Below are 22,155 nucleotides of genomic sequence, written 5' to 3' on the forward strand. Positions count from 1 at the left end.
TTTACTCCACAGTAAAAATTGGCATTTGAAAAACACTTACAAGGCCAGGCGCAGTGGCTCACACCTGTAATCCCAGCCCTTTGGGAGGCCACGGCAGGTGGATCACAAGGTCAGGAGTTCAAAACCAGCCTGACCAACATGGTAAACTCCATCTCTAATAAACATATAAAAATTAGCCAGACGTGGTGGCAGGTGCCTATAATGCCAGCTACGCAGGAGGCTAAGGCAGGAGAATCACTTGAACTAGGGAGGTAGAGGTTTCAGTAAGCCAAGATCAAGCCACTGCACTCCAGCCTGGGCGATACAGCGAGACTCCGTCTCAAAAAAAAAAAAAAAGAAAAAGGGGAGGAAAAAAAAAGCACTTACGGCTACTTCCCAAATGCTATTTTCCCACATAAGTCAAAGAGAGAATGAAGTAGCTTTTAAACATAAAGTGACAATAATCTACAACTATAACAACACCTGAGCAACACTATTAAAACTATATTATTTCCACAAAAAATTTATATGGAATTATTAAAAATAAAACAATGTTTCTTTTTTTTTTTTGAGACAGAGTTTCGCGCTTGTTACCCAGGCTGGAGTGCAATGGCACAATCTCGGCTCACGGCAACCTCCGCCTCTTGGGTTCAGGCAATTCTCCTGCATCAGCCTCCTGAGTAGCTGGGATTACAGGCACGCGCCACCATGCCCAGCTAATTTTTTGTATATTTTTTAGTAGAGACGGGGTTTCACCATGTTGACCAGGATGGTCTCGATCTCTTGACCTCGTGATCCACCCTCCTCGGCCTCCCAAAGTACTGGGATTACAGGCTTGAGCCACCACGCCCGGCCAACAATGTTTCTAATAATATGGCAATGATTAAGTAAAAAGAGAAAATATATTTAATACATGTATAATTATAACACAAGTCTTTTATCCCTTAACTAAGTTTTGTATCATGTAAGTCTAGTAATTTATTAAGAGTTTACTTTTCTAAGTTAATTGTAAGGCTGGTTGCCTCACCGGAGGCCAAATGGACACACCCACTCCTCTCAGTACCTGAAAACTACATCATCATTCTGAGGGCATTACTCAGCACCTGGCCTCTCCACATGGGCTCCCCACACCCATTTCCGCATTCCAATCTCAGTCCTGCACTCTCTAGGTACTCGGCGCTGCCGAAACTTTAAAAAAACCGCCAAGACCTCCCCGATGGCAGCTTGCCCCTACACCCTCAACCAGCCCACCTGCCAGTAGCCCAGCCGAGCTGCCAATGGCAGCTCACCTCGTCCATGCCCAGTTCCTTCATAACCAATGAGACTACCTCCGCTTTGTTTCCCCCGCAGCCGATCAACTACCTCTACTCCTTATAAAACCCCACGCCTCAGAAGAGAAGCGAGACTTCTTTGGCCCCTTTTTTGGACCATAGAACCTCGCCTGGGAGCTGAATAAATTGGCATTTAATTTTCTTATGCTAGTCTCCGCTTCCTCATTTAACTCGTCAATAAACATTACAGTAATAAAGTTGGGCATTCCAAGATGACAAATATACTAAGTATTGATGATAAATACTAAAGTTTGAAAAGCAACACCACTGGCTGGGTGCAGTGGCTCATGCCTGTAATCCCAACACTCTGGGAACTGAAGCAGAAGGACTGTTTGAGCCCAGGAGTTCGAGACCAATGTGGGCAACACAGGGAGGCCTCAGGTCCATATATATATATATATACACAAAATTTTAAAGTATTTTTTTAAAATAAAAAAGCAACACTATTAAAATGAAAATCACAAGCATTTTATCTAACACTACATTAAGCTTGTTCAGATTTCATATCAAATGAATGGTATGAATGATTAGCAGTTTCTTCATGCTAGTTGTAAGAGTCAAGTACTAATGGTGGTAACACCTGCTGGTAAATATCTGAGTGATGACTGTGTATCAATTCTAGCAGGTTTAAATAGATTTGTCTCACTTAACCTTCATAAGGACTTTTGGAGATCAGCAATATTATTATCTCCATTTTACTAATGAGGAAGGAAACTGAGGTACAAGAAACTTGCCCAATGAAACACACAGCTGCTACGTGGAAGCACTAGGAACTGAATTTATTTGGTCAGATTCCAGAACCACTTAGGCTGCTCTTAACATTCTGTTCCCCATCTTAAACATAAAGTGACAATAATCTACAACTATAACAACACCTGAGCAACACTATTAAAACTATATTATTTCCACAAAAAATTTTGTATGGAATTATTCAAAATAAAACAATGTTTCTAATAATATTGAAGAGTTACCTATAAACTCCAATTCATCTGCTAATATAATAAATATAAGTATTTTCATTATTTAAATGTCATTCCCTTAGTAGAAACTCTCCAACTGCTCCTTCTATACATCAGATAAAACCCAAATACCTTATCAAAACCTTACAAAATAACGTGTCCTAGATTTTCTCAGCCTCTAGAAGGGCACTTTCAAACTTAGTAGGAACCACATGCAGCTATTCACATTTAAATTAATAAAAATTAAATAAAATAAAAAATTCAGGTCCTCAATTGCATTAGCCACATTTAAAGTGCTCAACAGGAAATGTTCTAGTGGACAGCATGGTTCTGAGCCTCCAATCATCAGGAGCCTCCCACCTTAAAACCTTGCAGCTCTGCAATATCTGTTTGAAAGGTTCATGCTCTTCTTCCTCATCCATGAAAAGCTGAATATACTTCATGGTTCAGATATCACCTAAAATGCCACCTTCTCATAACAACTTTAGGTCTCACAGCATGAACCCCTCAAAATCTGCCAAGGCACATGCCACATGCCAATTTTGGTGCTTTCCCAACCTTCTTGGTATTAAGGTCAACAATTCCATTTCCAGGTGCTCGGGACAGCCAAACTGTTCTGCAGCGGCACAATTATGGCTCACTCCAGCCTTGGCTTCCCAGGCTCAAGAGATTCTCCCACCTAACCCACCCAAGTAGCTGGGACCACAAATGCATACCGCCATGCTCTGCTAACCATCAAAAACTCTTAAAATTATAAATATATTCTACTAAGTTGCAGGATACAAAAATCAACATACAAAAATCAGAAGCCTTTCTATACACCAAAAATGAACTAGCAAAAAAAAAATTATTAAGAAAGCAATTTCATTTACAGGAACCACATACACACACACACAGAGACACCTAAAAATATGGTGAACCAAGGAGGTTACACAAGAAAAACTAAGGCACTGATGAAAGAAATTAAAGAAGTCACCAAAGAAAATGGAAAAACACCCTGTGTTCATGAATTGGAAGAATTAATATTTTGACAAAAAGCAATCTACAGATTCAATGGAATCCTTATCAAAATACTACTTAAATTCTTCAAAGAAAAAAAAATCATAAAATTCATATGGAACTACAGAAGACCCCAAATAGCCAAAGCAATCCTTAAAAAAAAAAAAAAAAAACTAGAGTCTAGGTGCAGTGCCTCACACCTGTAATCCCAGCACATTAGGAAGACAAGGTAGTTGGATCACCTGAGGTCAGGAGTTTGACACTAGCCTGACCAATATGGTGAAACCCTGTCTCTACCAAAAACACAAAAATTAACCAGCCATGGTTACAGGCGCCTGTAGTCCCAGCTACTCAGGAGGCTGAGGCAGGAAAATTGCTTGAACCTGGGAACTGGAGGCTGCAGTGAGCTGAGATTGGTCCACCGCACTCCAGCCTGGGTGAGAGAACAAGACTCCGTCTCAAAAAACAAAAATAAAAAATAAAAAAAATTAACTGGAGGCCGGGAGTGGTGGCTCACACCTATAATCCCAGCACTTTGGGAGGCCAAGGCAAGTGGATCACGAAGTCAGGAGATGGAGACCATCCTGGTCAATGTAGTGAAACCCTGTCTCTAACAAAATACAAAAATTAGCCAGGTGTGGTGGCGCACGCCTGTAGTCCCAGCTACTTGGGAGGCTGAGGCAGGAGAATCGCTTGAACCTGGGAGGCGGAGGTTACAGTGAGCTGAGATCGTGCCACTGCATGTCAGCCTGGCGAAAGAGTGAGACTCTGCCTCAAAAATAAATAAATAAATAAATAATAAACTACAGACATCATACTATCTAACTTCAAAATATACTGCACAGCTACAGTAACCCAAACAGCATGGTACTGGATTAAAAACAAACACACAGACCAACGGAAGACGATACAGAATCAAAAAATAAATCCATTTATTTACAGCCGATTCATTTTTTTAAAGGTGCCAAGAACATACATAGGAGAAAGGGCAGTCTCCTCAACAAACAGTGCTGGAAACACTGGATATCCACATGCAGAGAAATGAAACTAGACCCCATCTCTAACCATATACAAAAATCAAATCAAAATGGATTGAAGATTTAAATGTTAAGGCCTGAAACTATGAAACTAATAGAAAAAAACACCAGGGAAATGCTTTGAACACTGGTCTCAAAAAAGATTTTTCTTTTGGGTAAAATCTAAAAAGAGAAAACAAAAGCAAAAATAGAGAAATGAGATTACATCCAATTAAAAAGTTTCTGCATATTTAAGGAAACAACAGAATGAAGAGACAACCTACAGAATGGGGGAAAATATATGCAAACTATCCATCTGACAAGTGATTAATAGCCAAACTATATAAGAAACACAATAGCAAAAAGAAAAGAAAATCCAATTTAAAAATGGGCAGGCAGGGCCAGACAAACTGGCTCACATCTGTAATCCCAGCACTTTGGGAGGTCCAGATAGGAGGACTGCTGGAATCCAGGCATTTAAAACCATTCCGGGCAACATAGTGAGACCCCCATATCTGCAAAAATAAATGAATAAATTGGCCTGGTGTGGAGGCCGCACACTTGTAGTCCTAGCTACTCAGGAAGCTGAGGCAAGAGGATTGCTTGAGCCCAGGAGGCTGCAGTGAGCCAAGATCGCACCACTGTCCTCCAGCCTGGGAAACAAGAGCAAGATCCTGTCCAGAAAAAAAAAAAGGCAAATGATATAAACAGACATTTCTCAAAAGAAAATATACACATGGAAGATAAGTATATGAAAAATGTTTAACATCACTGATCATCAGGGAAATGCAAATCAAAACCACAATGAGATATCATCTCCCTCCAGTTAAAGTGTCTATTACAAAAAATACAAAAAAAAAACAGACACTGCCGAGAAAGCAGAGAAAAGAGAATGCTCATACACTGTTGCTGGGAATATAAGTTAGTATGGCCATTATAGAGAATACTATAAAGGTTCATGAAAAAACTACAATAGATCTACCATATGGTCCAGCAATCCCACTGCTGAGTATATATCCACAAGAAAGAAAATCAGTGCATTAAAATTATAAATGAAATCTATAGCATTTTGAATTTATAGCATTCATTTATTTATCTATGAATTAAATGCAAAGAGATAGCTGCCACCCATGTTTACTGTAGCACTATTCACAATATCCAAGATGTGGATCAATGTAAGTATCTATCAACAGATTAATGGATAACGAAAATGTGTTATATATACACAATCAAATATTACTCAACCACGTCCATTTTCAAAAACAGAGATGGAACCAGAGGTCATAATGTTAAGTGAAATAAGCCAAGCACCTAAGGAAAAATAGCATGTCTTCACTCCTACGTGGGAGCTAAAAAAAATTTCACCTCACATAGGTACAGAGTAGAATGATGGTTATTAGAGGGGGAAGCAAGGAAGGGTGGTGAGAGATATGAAGACTGGTTGGTTAATGAGTTCAAACATACAGTTAGATAAAAGGAATAAGTTCTAGTGCTAGCAGAGTAGGGCAACCATAGTTCGCATTTATATTTCAAAATAGTTACAAGATTTGAAATGTTCCCAACACCAAAATATAAATATTTGAGGTGATGAATACCCTAATTCATCACCCTGATTTGACTACCACACATTATTTGCATGTATCAAAATAACACTTGTGGCTGGACCCGGTTAGCTCATGCTGTAATCCAAGCACTTTGGGAGGCCAAACTAGACAGATCACTTGAGGTCTAAAGTTTGAGACCAGCCTGGCCACTATGGTGAAATACTGTCTCTATTAAAAACACAAAAATTCACTGGGCGTGGTGCACACCTGCAGTCCCAGCTACTAGGGAGGCTGAGGCAGGAGAATCACATGAACCCAGGAGGCAGAGGTTACAGTGAGCTGAGATGGCACAACTGCACTCCAGCCTGAGTGATGCAGGCAAATAAATAAATTCATTAAATAACACATGTATCCCACAAATAATTATCATCAATTTTTAAAAGCAGAGATGTAAACATAAATAAATAAAATGATTCTTCTAAATAAAGTATAAATAAATCTTCAGTTTAATTGATATATTTGCCATCTGTGCTAGATGCTAGGACAATTAAATAGATTTACATCCAGCTAGACACCATTGCCTAAAGAATATTGACCAACCCAAGCTAAATTTTGTCTCTGGTGAAGTGTCTCCACTGATATCATGGCCTACTCAATAGTGACCTGGCAAAAGAAATAAAAGCATGGTTTTCTAATTAAACAAAGCTTTAGGGTAAAAGAATCAAGATTTTATAAAGTATAAAATGGCTAAATGGATCATGAGGACAGGAGCAGTGGCTCACACCTGTAATCCCAACACTTAAGGAGGCTGAGGTAAGAAAATTGCTTGAGTTCAGGAGTTTAAGATCAGCCTGGGCAACACAGAGAGACCTTGTCTCTACAAAGAAGGGGGGAAAAAAGGTTTTTTAATTAGCCCGGAGTCATGGTGTACATGTAGCCCTGGCTACTTGGGAGGCTGAGGTAAGAGGATCTCTTGAGCCTAAGAGATTGAGGCTGCAGCAAACCATGGCTGAGCCACTACACTCCAGCCTGGATGACACAGTAAGATCCTGTCTCAAAAAAAAAAAAAAAAAAAACCATAAATTTTGAATTTATAGCATTCATTTATTTATCTATGAATTCAATGTAAATAGAAATTTCATGGCATAGTTGGGCATGGTGGCTCATGCCTGTAATCCCAGCACTCTGGAAGGCTGAGGCAGAAAAATTGCATGAGCCCTGACATTAGAGACCAGCCTGGGAAACATAACAAGATCTCATCCCTACAATAAATTTAAAAATTAGCCAGGCATGATGATGTACGCCTGTAGTCCTAACTACTTGGGAAGCTGCGGGAGGAGAATCGCCTGAGCCCAGGAGTTTAAGCCTTTAGTAAGCCATGATCGTGCCACTGCATTCCACCTTAGGCAACAGAGAGAGACCCTGTCTCAACCAAAAAAAGAGAGGAAAGAAAGAAGAAAATAAATTTTATGGCATTGAAGAGGAATTATCTATAGTCAGCTGAAACCACATCACTGTACTCCAGCCTGTGCAAGAGGAGAGGACCTTGTCTTGAAAAAATAAAAAGTATTTATTAAGAAGTAATTTAAATAATTTATAAAAATTTTTCATAAAGTTACTAACACAACCTGCCGATCCCAAAGAATATAAACTGCTCCTTCTTTTAGTAGTCATTATTCTACCATTAAGTTCATCTCTGCAACTGTATCAGAAATACTAGCCTGACAATCATAAAATCTAATTTCTCTAAGTAACATATATAAGACAAAATTATATAATACAGTAAAATTCCATAGTTTATATTGCAAAGGCATGCCAATATACGAAAATTATCAATTAATATTTCAAATTAACCTATGTTTCTTTAGTTTTGACATTTTCCCCCCACTACTTAACATATACAGCTCTTACTAGACCTTTTAAAAATATGTGCTTGATTCTTTTCTTGTTCATATGATCAATCACTCAATTATGGCTAATAAGGAATAATGGCATAAGCTTCCCTCTCATCCCTGATAAATGTTCCCAGGACAAATTTGCATAAACCAGGTTAAAAAAAATACAAAATAACTAGACTAAATGTAATATGAACACATTCTGGCAGATGAGACCCTTTTTTTTTTTTTTTTTTTTTTTTTTTTTAAAGACAGTTGCTCTATCACCCAAGCTGGAGTGCAGTGGTACAATCTCCGTTCACTGCAGTCTCTGACTCCTGGGTTCAAGCAATCCTCATACCTCAGCCTCCTGAATAGCTGGGATTACAGGCTTATGCCACCACACCCAGCTAATTGCTTGTATTTTTAGTAGAGGCAGAGTTTCACAATGTTGGCCAAGCCGGTCTGGAACTCCTGATCTCAAATGATCCACCCACCTCAGCCTCCCAAAGTGCTGGGATTAAAGGCATCAGCCAACTGCACACAGCCCCAACTTATTTTTCTTAATTTTTTAAAAACATAAGAGACGGGGGCTGGGTGTGATGGCTGACATCTGTAATCCCAGCACTATGGGAGGCCCAGGCAGGCAGATCAACTGAGGTCAGGACTTTGAGACTAGTCTGACCAACATGAAGAAATCCTGTCTCTATTTAAAATATAAAATTAGCTGGGCGTGATGCTGCACACCTGTAATCCCAGCTACTCAGGAGGCTGAGGCAGGAGCTTGAACCTGGGAGGTGGAGATTGCGGAATGCAGAGATGACACCATTGCACTCCAGCCTGAGCAACAAAAGTGAAACTCCGTCTCAAAAAAATAAATAAATAAAAATATTTATAGAGAGACAGGGTCTCACCATGTTGCCCAGACTGGTCTCAAAATCCTGAGTTCAAGCAATCCTCCTACCATGTTGGCTTCCCAAAGTGCTGGCATGACAGGTGTGAGCCACCATGCCTGTCCAAGTCCAACTTTTAATGCTTCGATTGTCAGCAAATCCCTATTATGCAAAATGGCAGATATTAGTGTATAAAGCGTAAATACCAGATATTAAAAAGCACAATCTTTAATTTTTAGACTGTCCAGGAGTCTTTCAAGCCTTTCAATAAGTTTAACCAACTCAATGAAAGTAACATATGGACGCCATATACTAAGGTGGTAGGAGGTGAACTGAGGGTTAACTTTTACGTCATGACAGGAATGATGCCAAGGAACTTAAACACTAGAGGAATAATAATCAATACATAATCCTGGGGCTAAGAAGAAGGGAGACTAAGGGCAGCTTCGAAGCACCCAGTCAATAACTTTCCTATAGTTTTCAGAAAAACTCTCTCAAACTGTTTTTTCTCTATTCTTACACCACAACAATCATCAATACAGAAGAGATAGTGAGGGGTTTTCCCCAGGCATCAAGCAGTGGACACCAGTTGGGTGTCCTCCAATTCAGACATTATCTACCCGGAGATAGCATCATATCCTACAGGTTAGGGGGCTCAATCCCCCGCAAGATTGCCCCCCAACACTCAGACATCATTTAGAGGTCCAGAACTCAGGAACTTCTGACCAACTAGCCTCAAGCTGTGGTTCTCATGACCCCATCTTTACATTTAATTAATCTTCTAGAGTGGCTCACAGAACTCAGGGAAACACTTACATAGGTTTACTGGTTTATTATATAGGATACTACAAAGGATACAGATAAAAAGACACATAAAGTGAGGTATGGGGAAAGGGATGTGACGTTTCCATGCCCGCCCTCCCTGGGTGTGCCTTCTACCAGGAATATCCATGTGTTCAGCTATCTGGAAGCTCTCCAAACCCAGTCCTTTTATGGAAGCTACAAGACTTCATTCAGCATTCCTCTTCCCCCATAACCATGTATAGGGTTAGGACCCTCTCTCTAGAGAATCTTAAGACCCACAATCAGAAAAGTGGGGCAAGAGTAGAGTCCTGCTTTGGGGACATGAAAAGAGGACCTATTTCCTGAGGTCTGCCCCTGAAGCCTAACAATACCCAACATTATAACAAAAGACTGTAAAAAGGGACATGGGAGTTATAAACTACGACCAGTAAACGAAAACCTATATATATATATATATATATATATATATATATATATATATGCACACATAACACCATACCTACCCATTCAGTTAAGAGTGTGTCCTACAACATTGTAAAAGTGAAACAGAGACTTACATTACTAAGAATAAAAACAATTTTTTTTTTTGAGAGGCAATCTCACTCTATTGCCCAGGCTGGAGTGCAGCGGTACGAGCTCGGCTCACTGCAACCTCCGCCTCCAGGTTCAAGCAATTCTCTACCTCAGCCTCCTGAGTAGCCCGTCACCATGCATGGCTAATTTTTGTATTTTCAGTAGAGACAGGATTTCACCATCTTTGCCAGGCTGGTCTTGAACTCCTGACCTCATGATCCACCCACCTCAGCCTCCCAAAGTGCTGGGATTACAGATGTCAGCCATGGCGCCCAGCCAGAAAAAATTACCATTATTATTACTATTATTTTTAAAACAGAGTCTTGCTCTGTTGCCCAGGCTGGAGTGCAGTGGCATGACCTTGGCTGACTTCCGGTTTCAAGTGATTCTTCTACCCTAGCCTCCCAAGTAGCTGGGACTACAGGCATGTACCACCATGCCCAGCTAATTTTTGTAATCTTTTTTTCAGACAGGGCCAGGCTGGTCTGAACTCCTGACCTCATGATCCATCCGACTTGGCCTCCCAAAGTGCTGGGATTACAGGTGTGAACCACCATACCTGGCCAGAAAAAAATACTTTAAGATTTTTTTTCTTAAGACACAGGGTCTTGCTCTATTGCCCAGGCTGGAATACAGTGGAACAATCATATATCACACTGCAGCCTCGACCTCCTGGGCTCAAGTAATTCTCCTGCCTCAGTCTCCCAACTCCCTAGGATTACAGGCTTGTACCACCATGCCTAGCTAGCTTTTCTTTCTTTCTTTTGAGACGTAGTTTTGCTCTGGTTGCCCAGGCTGCTGGAGTGCAATGGCGCAATCTTGGCTCACCGCCTCCTGGGTCTTGAACTCCTAAACTCAGGTGATCTGCCTGCCTCAGTCTCCCAAAGTCCTGGGATTACAGACTGGCCAGTTTTTTTTTGTTGTTGTTTGTTTGTTTTTAATTTTTTGTTGAGATGGGGTCTCATTATGTTGCCCAGGCTGGTACTGAACTACTAGGTTCAAGCAATCCTCCCGCCTTGGCCTCCCCAAGGGCTGGGATCATGGGTAGGAGACAGCACACTCAGCCAAAGGTTATTTTTCAATGTGAACTGAAGGTTCCTAATGATTAGGGGGACCAGATAATTTACAATCAAAACTGGATTTAAAAAAAAAACAACTGGGTCAATTCTAAGAGTGAATGAGGCTGTGGAAATAATTAATTGATCTACAACAGGTGTTACTGAGCCTTGTTTCAGAAAGCCCAGGAAAAACTATCCTATTACCTGCATGATACATGACACTCGTTTGTTTGTTTGTTTGTTTGTTTTGAGTGAGGTGTTTCACTCTTGTCACCTAGGCTGGAACGTAGAGGTTTGATCAAAGTTCACTGCAGCCTTGAACTCCTGGCCTCAGGTGATCCTCTTGCTTCAGCTTCTAGAGTACCTGGGACTATAGGCACATGCCACCATTCCTGGTTAATTAGCATAATATACAAAGATCAGCTTAAAACCCCCAAACTGACCTACAGACTCTTTATTTCACTTCATATGTCACAGCAAATTGACTACTGGACATTCCACTAACCAGGCCTCTGAATCTTCACTTCCTAGAAGGCTTTGTCTTCCCTTCTCTAACTACAGAGGTCTTGCATCTTCTCCGTTAAGTGACACAATCTCAATGCAGTCACCACTTCCTTTCCCATTGAATTAACATATTCATATCTCTAATCAAAGGTTCTTAATCTGGAGCTAAGAAATGATGAGGCCGGGTATGGTGGCTCACACCTGTAATCCCAGCACTTTGACAGGCCGAGTTGGGCAGATCACTTGAGGTCAGGAGTTCGAGACCAGCCTGGACAATATGGTGAAATCCCATCTCTACTAAAAATATGAAAATTAGCCAGGTATGGTGGTAACAAGCCTACAATCGCAGCTACTCAAGAGACTGAGGCAGGAGAATCACTTTAACTGGGAGGCAGAGGTTGCAGTGAGCCAAGATTGAGCCACTGCACTCCAGCCTGGGCGACAGAGTGAGATTCTATCTCAAAAAATAAAATAAAGAAAAAAAAAAAGAAATGACCTGATAGACATCTGGGAAACTCTAAAATTATACATAAACACTGAATATAAGTTCTTCTTGAAAGAGAGAGTATTACAACTATTTTCATACTCTAAAAGTGATTCATAACCCAAAATAATAGGAATCACTTTTCCATCGTATCACTTTATATTACAATTATTTATTTTCTTATCACCCTCAGTAGACTATGAGTCCCTTTTAAGGCATCCTGTCTATATTCACAGGAATAAATGGTATGTTGAGCCAAAACATTTAAAAGATAGGTTTCACTACCTAATTCCCCTAAATTACATTAGGTTCACTGTAACACACCTAGAATTTGCTTCTAATATTATTAACTTCATCCTCAAACTTTTAAATTTCCTTTCATATGGCTGGGCGTGAACCTATTATAGGTTCACACCTATAATCCCAGCACTTTAGGAGGTCAAGATGGGAGGATCACTTGAGTCCAGGAACTTGAAACTAGCCTGCACAACAAAGTAAGAGTCCTCAAAATAAATAATTATTCTCCCTTCATTTATGAATTTGAATCAACTATCTAATATAAAAAAATTAAATTGGCTGGCCATAATGGCTCATTGTCTATAATTCCAGCACTTTGGGAGGCAGAGGCAGGAGGATTGCTTAAGCTCAGGAGTCTAACCAATCTGGGCAACATATTACGACCCTGCATCCACCAAAACTATTTTTAGTCATAGTAGCATGTGACTGTAGTCCCAGCTACTTGGGAGACTGAGGCAGGAGGATCACTTGAGGCCAGCAGTTCAAGGCTGCCGTCAGCCATAATCATGCCACTGCACTTGAGCCTGGGCAACAAGAGCAAAATTCTGTCTCAAAATTAAAAAGAAAACAGTGTTCACTCTTCTACGCTTTCAGCATTTTAAAAATATGTAATCAGGGAGAATAAAACGTAAAATTTTTAAAACTTAAAAAGTTTAGAAAATGGTAAACTGATAACATTTTTAAGAAAAATTCTGAAAGAAAATAAAATTAAGTGTCAAAAAAGAATACAAGGCTGCACTTTGGGAGGCCAAGGCAGGTGGATCACCTGAGGTCAGAAGTTTGAGACCAGCCTGGTCACTACGACAAAACCCCATCTGTACTAAAAATACAAAAATTAGCCAACTGTGGTGGCCCGTGCCTATAATCCCAGCTACACAGGAGGCTGAGGTGGAAGAATCGCTTGAACTCTAGAGGCAGAGGTTGCAGTGAGCCAAGATCACACCACTGCACTGCAGTCTGGGAAACAGAGTGAAACTCCATCTCAAAAAAAAAATAATAATAATAGTAATAATACAGAGGTTAATATTTATAAAAAGGAAAAATAAAGGCAGGTCACTCTATCTTAACATAGTATTTGTTTCACTCCATTTCTTAGATCTCTATGGGGAAAGGGCGTATTCACCTTATTCTATTGTAGACATCCCATTCTATTCAGAAATTCACTGAACTTTTTGCCAAAAACTTGTCATTTGTCAAACAAACACTGCCTGCAATAACAAGGATTCACACACAAAAGCACACACACTATCTGACAACCTTCAGACACTCACCGTGCTGTAGACTGCTGAGACAGTGGGAGTGAAGATTCGATCCTCAAGAGGCTGTTGCACAGGCCCTCTGGGAATTCTAGAAGAGCGAGTTAAGGATAACAGAATTCAAAAATGGATCCTTAATAGTTAGAGAAACTTGCCACCACAAAATTCCACCAACAACTTAAGCATTTTCCAACTAGTGAGTTATATACTTCCACCCAATTATTGAGTTATATACTTCTCTACTAAAAGTAAAAAATAAAATTTTTCAGTCCTAACATAACTAAATCAATCTCTTTAAAAGCTTCCCATGATAAACATTCCAAGGAAACTCAAAAAAATAAACACAACTATATGGCAAGTGCCAAATTTTAGGCCTATGATGAGACTCTGCCACCTTTACTTTCTACTGAAAAAAAAAAAAAACATCTGGGCGCAGTGGCTCATGCCTATAATCTCAACACTTTGGGAGGTCAAATTGAGAGAATCACTAATGCCCAAGAGTTCAAGACAAGCCTGGCCAACACAGCCAGACCTTGTCTCTATTAAATTAGCCAAGTGTGGTCGCCAGCACCTGTAGTATCAGCTACTCGGGAGGCTGAGGTGGTAGGATCACTTGAACACACGAGTTTGAGTTTGCAGTGAGAAATGATTGTGCCACAGCACGCCAGCCTAAGCAATAGAGCAAAACTCTGTCTCAAAAAACAAAAACTAAGGAAGTACACAAGCAAAATATTCAGAAGGATAAGATTTACTCATCAAGTGAAAATTGCTGACAAAGGTCCACTCTGTTTTAACTACATAGAAATGGCAAATACAGGGTGGGCGCAGCGGCTCATGCCAATAATCCCAGCACTTTGGAAGGCCGAGGCAGGCAGATCACAAGGTCAAGAGATCGAGAGCATCCTGGCCAACATGGTGAAACTCCGCCTCTACTAAGAGCACAAAAACTTCGTTGGGCGTAGTGGTGTACGCCTGTAGTCCCAGCTACTCAGGAGGCTGAGGCAGGAGAATGGCTTAAAGCTGGGGGGAGGAGATTGTAATGAGCTGAGATCACGCCACTGCACTCCAGCCTGGCAACAGAGCAACACTCTGTCTCAAGAAAAAGAGGCAAATACAGTTGTTTCTTTTTCTATTTTATGTTACTTTCCTGATAGTCACCACCAGCTCCCTATTTTTAAAAAGGAAACTTCCTAATTTTAAAAATAATTTTTAAATATTTTACACCATAATTTAGTATAAAATATTTCATGATGTTGGCAGGACATTCTATTAAAACACAAAAGACTATAATTTTATGCAGCTTCAAAACAGAAATATGTAGCCTATTCTACTTGGTAAGGTGATATTTTTGGAATAAAAAATACTATTTTCTTAAATTCTGGACCTATTTAAGAATGACAACCAAAAGACTGGCACCAAAAGATCGACAGCAATTACCTCCGGATAGTGGGTTTGCATAAGTGTATTATGTTTTTTACTATGTTAATACAATTATTATTGTAATATCACTATATTAGAAAAAATATGAATTATTTTGTATGATTTAAATGTATTTTTCAATGACCCTAAATATAGTAACCTGGGCTGGTGCGATGGCTCACACCTGTAATCCCAGCATTTTGGGAGGCTGAGGCAGTAGATCGCTGGAGCCCAAGAGTTTGAAACCAGCCTGGGCAACATAGGAAACCTGTTAGCCTAAACAACCACGTTGGCTAATCTTTAAAAAAAAATTTAAAAATTAGCCAAGTGTGGTGACACAAGCCTGTAGCCTCAGCTACTTCAAAGGCTGAGGAGGGAGGATCACCTGAGTGCCGGAGGTCCAGGCTGCACTGAGTCATGATCACACTTCTACATTCCAGCCTGGAGAACAGAGCGAGAGCCTGTCTCAAACAATTAAGAAGAATACTAACACAAAATGAGAGAGATTCTTTCCTTCAACCTAACAAAAATATTTAGTACTTTTTTTTTTTTTGAGACAGAGTCCCACTTTGTCGCCAGGCGCCAAGCTGGAGTGTAGTGGCACAATCTCGGGCTCACTGCAACCTCCGCCTCTCAGGTTCAAGCAATTCTCCTGCCTGACCCTCCCAAGTAGCTGGGACTACAGGCATGCGCCACCACACCCAGCTAATTTTTGTATTTTTTAGTAGAGACTGGGTTTCACCATGCTGGCCAGGATGGTCTCGATCTCTTGACCTCATGATCCATCCGCCTCAACCTCCCAAAGTGCTGGGATTACAGGCATGAGCCACAGCACCCGGCTTTAGTACTTTTCATATCATATTCCTTTCTAATTCAATGAGATAGTTCAGAAAACAAAGTGAGAGCTGCAAATAAGTTTTTAAGAATGACCACAAGTTGCTACAGTCTGAAAGAATCATTAGAAGTAAAATTCTTTTAAATCCCAGCAGCCACAGTCTACTATAAATTTACACAGAGACAGAATAGGGAGCTGGGAACAGTGGCTCACACCTGTAATCCCAGCACTCTGGGAGGCTGAGGTGGGCAGATCACAGAGGTCGGGAGTTCAAGACCAGCCTGACCAACATGGAGAAACCATCTCTACAAAAAATAAAAAATTAGCTGGGTGTAGTGGTGCATGCCTGTAATCCCAGTTACTTGGGAGGCTGAGGCAGGAGAATTGTTTGAATCCAGGAGGCAGAGGTTGCGGTAAGCCAAGATCGTACCATTGCACTCCAGCCTGAGCAATGAGAGCAAAACTCCGCCTCAAAAAAAAAGAAAGAAAGAAAGAAAAAGAAAAAAAAAGGGAAAGCAAAACAAATTGTACTTTAATCGTTAAAATTAGTCACATTATAACAGTTTCTAGAGAGTTCTTTAAACAAGCAACCTCAGACAACCGTTAAAAGCATTGCCATTATTTCCTAGACACTGAGAACTGTTTTTAAAATGCTGCACTGAAAAATAGCAAAGCTAGTCCAGGTGCGGTGGCTCACTATTGCAATCCCAGCACTTTGGGTGGCCAAGGCAGGCAGATCACTTGAGGTCAGGAATTCAAGACCAGCCTAGCCAACAGGGCAGAACCCGTTCTCTACTAAAAACACAAAAATTAACCGGGTGTGGTGGCGCACACCTGTACTCCCAGCTACTGGGAGGCTGAGGCAGGAGAATCACTTGAACCCAGGAGGCGGAGGGTGCAGTGAGCCAAGATCACGCCACCACACTCCAGCCTGGGCAATAGAGGGATACTTCGTCTCAAAAAAAAAAGAGAAATAACAAAATTAAAACATTTCATGGCCAGGCATGGTGGCTCATGCCTGTGATCCCAGCACTTTGGGAAGCTAAGGCAGGAGGATCACGAGGTCAGAAGATTGAGACCATCCTAGCCAACATGGTGAAACCCCATCTCTACTAAAAATACAAAAATTAGCTGGGCATGGTGGCACACATCTTAGTCCCAGCTACTCGGGAGGCTGAGGCAGGAGAATTACTTGAACCCAGGAGGCGGAGGCTGCAGTGAGCTGAGATTGTGCCACTGCACTCCAGCCTGGCAACACAGTGAGACTCCATATTAAAAAAAGATTTCATAAAGAAAAAAAGTTATCCAAAGTGCATGTTCATGTATACATATACACATGCATGTGTGTGTGTATATATACGTGTGTGTATATATAATATGCCTAAAAAGTTTTAGAACAAAAGCCCTTAAAATGTTCACTTATCAATTAACTCAGAATAATGACTATTCCTTAGCTGAAATAAAATTTTCTTTGCATTTGAGTTCTGCAGTGTGGTTACACAATGGTGGAAAATATGAGGCCATTCTTTCTTCTACAGTGACAAGTACTATTGCTTTCTCTAGCCAGGGCTAATTCTTGCTATGTGAGAATAGGATTTCAAGTAAGTATTTCAAAGAGGAAATCAAATAGAATCTTGATAGGATTTCAAATAAGATTCTCAGGATTTAGAAAATAATTAATAATAAAAGAAAATGATTATCAATACTACACCCAAAATGCTGAGTCACTTCACTTACCCTTAACAAAGAGAAAGTTAGGAATCCTGATTTCTCTTACTTACCTTGTTATATAATAAGATGGCTATAAATACAACATTTCTAAAGAGACAATCATATTTGGCCAATAGTCCAGTAACATTCTTTCTCCATAGCCACAAATAAATAAAGTTGATTTCATTTATTTAACTCCCTGTAAACTACCAACAAACTACTGTGAAGTAATATACTGCCTTAAAAGATCTTTTGTATGAAAAACAATTACATTAAAATAAAATGTCCTACCAAAAGCTGAAAATAGAAACAGAAGATCTGAATCTCAAGCCCAGCTGTTAGCCTAACCAATCATGTTATCTTCACTGAATCCCTTAATATTTTCTCCTGTAAACTGAGGTTCAACAAAATGAAGTAACTTGCCCAAGATGAGGCTAAGTTAAGACACCAGGCCAGGTCTCTCTATACTCAAAAACATGTGCTCTTCCTATTACACCAGGCTATCCAAGAACATAACACTTCATTGCATGAGAAAAATGTCACAACCCGGTCAAAAGATGTTTGCCCTAACTACAGGAAGAAATACAATGGTTTATTTCATAAAAAAAAAAGATAATTGCGTATCACCCTAAAACTTCTAAAAAGTCCAGAATTCTTGGCCCAAGCTCAATCATCTGCCCAATGGCAAATGAACATCCACTACCATAGACTGGTCAGGTAACAAGCGAAACCAAAGGAATTTATTTCATGGAGTAATTTTCTCCTCTAATTCACAGTGCTGATAGTTGCACAACCTTGTAAATATGTTTTAAAAAAATCACTGAACTGCACACTTTAGAAGTATGAATTCTATGACATATATATGAATTACATCTCAATAAAAGAACTTGAGGCTCATGCCTATAATCCCAGCACTTTGGGAGGCTGAAGTGGGTGGATCACTTGATGCCAAGAGTTCAAGACCAGCCTTGCCAACATGGTGAAATCACATCTCTACTAAAAATACAAAAATTAGCAGAGTGTGGTGATGCATGCATGTGATCCCAGCTACTTAGGAGGCTGTAGCAGGAGGATGACTTGAACGCAGGAGGTGTAGGTTACAGTGAGCCGAGATCGTGCCACTCTACTCCAGCCAAGGCAATACAGCAAGACCCTATCTCTTAATCCTTTTTTTTCCCACCACCTCCACTCCTCTATCTCAAAACTTAATACTTTAACAAGTTGCAATTAGCACACCTCTCTACCAAAAAAGCCTAGATAAATCAGTATGAGACAGAAACTGCCAGAAATTTTCTGCAGAATTTGAATTCAAATAAATGCCACATGTAAAACTTTGTACGTTACAACATACTTCCTTCCTAATTCTGCCTGCCATTGTGCTTATTATCAGTTCTCACCAAACTCTGTATCTCCAAGCATAAATCATTGGATGTTTCTGTCTCTCTGAGCTCAAGGTAACAGCTTTTCACAGTGCTACTTAAAATTCTAATTCAATTAATGAGCAGTGTAACATGCACATACAATAATCCAGAACATGTTGATTTTTTTAAACCCATGATTGAAATACAGTACATCCACTTGATGTTTCTGTAGTTCAAATTGCTATGATTTATATAATTAGAAAATACAAGCAAAACCATTAGTAAGATTATACAGATGCTATGCAATACTGAATTAAGACTCTAAATAGAAATATAAATGTAAAAAATTTCAAATTCTCCACTTTCTTTTTCTAGTAAAATAATAACAAAAGACAAATTTCAGAAACACATGTAATTTGATGGTTAAAGAGTATTAAAGCACAACAGACTCTGATTATTAAAGTACTCACTATATTCATATTACAATAAATGCCAATTAGGCAAATACACTTGCAGAGACTAAATATCATCACAGAAATCCAAGAATCTATTACATGATATGTATTAATGATACGAATGTTTCCTACTTATGTAGAAAAGAGAGGACTAATACATTTTAAAGAACAAATGGTTATGAAACTTCATGAAGGATGAACTCTCTTTAGAATAAACCTTCTTGATCTACGGCAATCATATCTGGCACTGGGCTTGTTTATAGTCAGTACCTCTTTAAAAGGTGAATTTTCACAAAGTAGAAAACAAGAAGTGAAAGAAAACCAGAAATTGTCTTTCAGTCTGCCAAAAAACTAAAGTTCCATTTCTAATTCCCAGCTAAATGTTCCTAACCTTGCCCCACTTCATTATAACAAAAACTACTGTCCTAATGTTCAGCATAAGCAATATTCTTAAAATGAAATACTCAAGATACCATTTCCTAATGGAAACGAAGAGCAAGGATACAAATGTCATCAAGTAAATACTGATGTATAGGCAAAATGGGCAACTAATATCAGGAGATTAAAAAAATAATGCAAAGGATCTTTTTCTATATTATTTCTTATTTAGGCCAATATGTCAATGTCAATTTATGCCTTCTCTACTTGTTATTTCTACATAGTTCTGACAATAAAAAGAAGTTAACTTCTATAATACTAGGAATAACAGCAGAATTTCTTAACTATACCCTATTTCACAAAGATATTAAATATGATTTCGCAAAAGATGTAATTTTAAAAATACAGTTACTTTGGAAATAGCTATAATCTTCTTTTTTAAATTTTATTTTTTATTTTTTGAGACAGACTCTCGCACTGTCACCCAGGCTGTATGGAGTTCGGTGGCATAATCTCAGCTCACTGCAACCTCCGCCTTCTAGGCTCAAGCGAGTCTCATAACTCAGCCTCCCGTGACTCGGCCTTCCAAGTAGCTAGGATTATAGGCATGCACTACCATGGCTGGCTTTTTGTATTTTTAGTATAGATGGGTCTTTGCCATGTTCCCCTGGCTGGTCTCGAACTCCTGAGCTCAGGCAATCCACCCGCCTCAGCCTCCCAAAGTGCTAGGATTACAAGTGGGAGTCACCACACCTGACCATAGCTACAGTCTTTTAACATTACTTCTGAAACACACAAATATGTTTTTCAAAAATTAAAAAAAAAATCCCATTTAAACAAAGTGGCTCCAACCTAGACCACAACAGACCCTGTCTCTATAAATATTTTAAAAAGAAAAAAAAAAAAAGCCAGGATTTTTTTTTAATAGCCCCTACAAAAGAAAAATTAACCTATTTTTTAAAAAGAGCCTGACACAGTGGAGCATGCCTGTAGTTTCAGCCATTAAGAAAGCTGTGATGACAGGATCCCTGGAGCCCAAACATTAACCCAGACAATTCTTTTTTTGCCCTCTTTACCTTTTGCCATTGAGATCCAAAGAAATAAAACTAACCAATTTTAAACTCTGTTTCAACTCAATTTAATGCTGGCTGTTAATTCAGGTCCGAAAACCCTATTGGAAATCAGAATTTTTCCACAACTAGAAAGCAAATACGGGGTGTGTGTGTGTGCTAACACCAGCAAATACAGATGGGGTGGGTGGGTGTGGGAGTGTGGGGGTGTCTGCTAACACCAGCACCCCTAATTAAATACATTAATATCTCTGCAGCAAAATATATTCAAACTTCTGCCCTTCTGCCCAGAAATTTGCCAATGCCAGAAAAAGAATAAGTTCTCCAAGCTCTTGGGATTTCAGAATTGCAAGACTATACTGTCATTGCATCTTTGCAATTAGTATCTCTGGAACGTACATAACTAGAAAACATTAGATTAGATTTTGTTTTGTTTTGGAGTACAGTGGTGTGATCACAGCTTACTGCAGCCTCAACCTCCTGGGCTCAAGTGATCTTCTCATCTCAGTCTCCCAAGTAGCTGGGACTGTAGGTGTGTTCCATCATGCCCAGCTAATCTTTACATTTTTTGGTAGAGATGGTGTCACCCTGTGTTGCCCAGGCCAGTCTCAAACTCCTGGGCTTAAGCAATCCTCTCACCTCTTCCTCCCAAAGTGCTGAGATTACAGGCATGAGTGACCACACCTGGCCTATATTAGATTTTTGACAAATCCAGAAGAAACATTAGTCTCAAAGAGTTTAGCCAGAAAACCCCTTGTTCTGGCTGATTTTCTATTAACTCAGATATGAGTCAGCACATATTGCCAACTGATTTCCTGCCAGTCATATTTAAGTTTACCCAGAAATATATCCTGTGTCTAAGTTTAGAAATATACAAACAAAAAACCAAAACAATATTGCCAGAGATTATGCAACAATGGCTGCTGTCCATGCTGTTATTTCTACACAAGATAAAAACATACTTTTTCTGTGAGACAAAATTACATACATATGCACAAATGAATAATATACTCACAGGTTTCAAACGAACTTTCTAATTCCCTCATATTTTTAGCTCTACAACAAACTAATATTATTTAACAGTGTTTTCTAATGCCCAATTCAGATTCATATACAATCAATCCATGACAAAGCAAGGGCAGAAGGCAACAAAGTAAGACTCTCTTCTCAAAAATCCCTACCTTACACAATAGCAAAAACGTGGAATTAGTATCCATCAGAGGATGACTGCATAAAGAAAATGTGGTATATATACACAATGGGATACTATTCAACCATAAAAAAAAGAGGTCATGTCTTCTGCAGCAACATGGAACTGCAAGCCATAATGTGAAACAACTCAGAAAGACAAATACC

The 22,155-nt window shown here is 39.5% G+C and overlaps 1 protein-coding gene across 39 annotated transcripts in view; it reads right to left on the bottom strand.

Annotated features, from left to right (window-relative positions):
• EIF4G3 (eukaryotic translation initiation factor 4 gamma 3) overlaps window positions 1-22,155 on the bottom strand; it is a 390,720-nt gene that overhangs the window by 278,122 nt on the left and 90,443 nt on the right. For all 39 annotated transcript variants that reach the window (XM_078330654.1, XM_078330661.1, XM_078330664.1 and 36 more), the window contains one exon: window positions 13,587-13,662. Coding sequence is in view for 1 of the 39 variants with exons in the window: in XM_035308033.3 (XP_035163924.3) it covers window positions 13,587-13,662 (76 nt within the window). In the remaining 38 variants the exon portion in view is untranslated. The remainder of the gene's footprint in view (window positions 1-13,586; window positions 13,663-22,155) is intronic.

This window comes from Callithrix jacchus, chromosome 7 (genome assembly GCF_049354715.1).
Source record: "Callithrix jacchus isolate 240 chromosome 7, calJac240_pri, whole genome shotgun sequence".
Classification (NCBI taxonomy): Eukaryota; Metazoa; Chordata; class Mammalia; order Primates; family Cebidae; genus Callithrix; species Callithrix jacchus.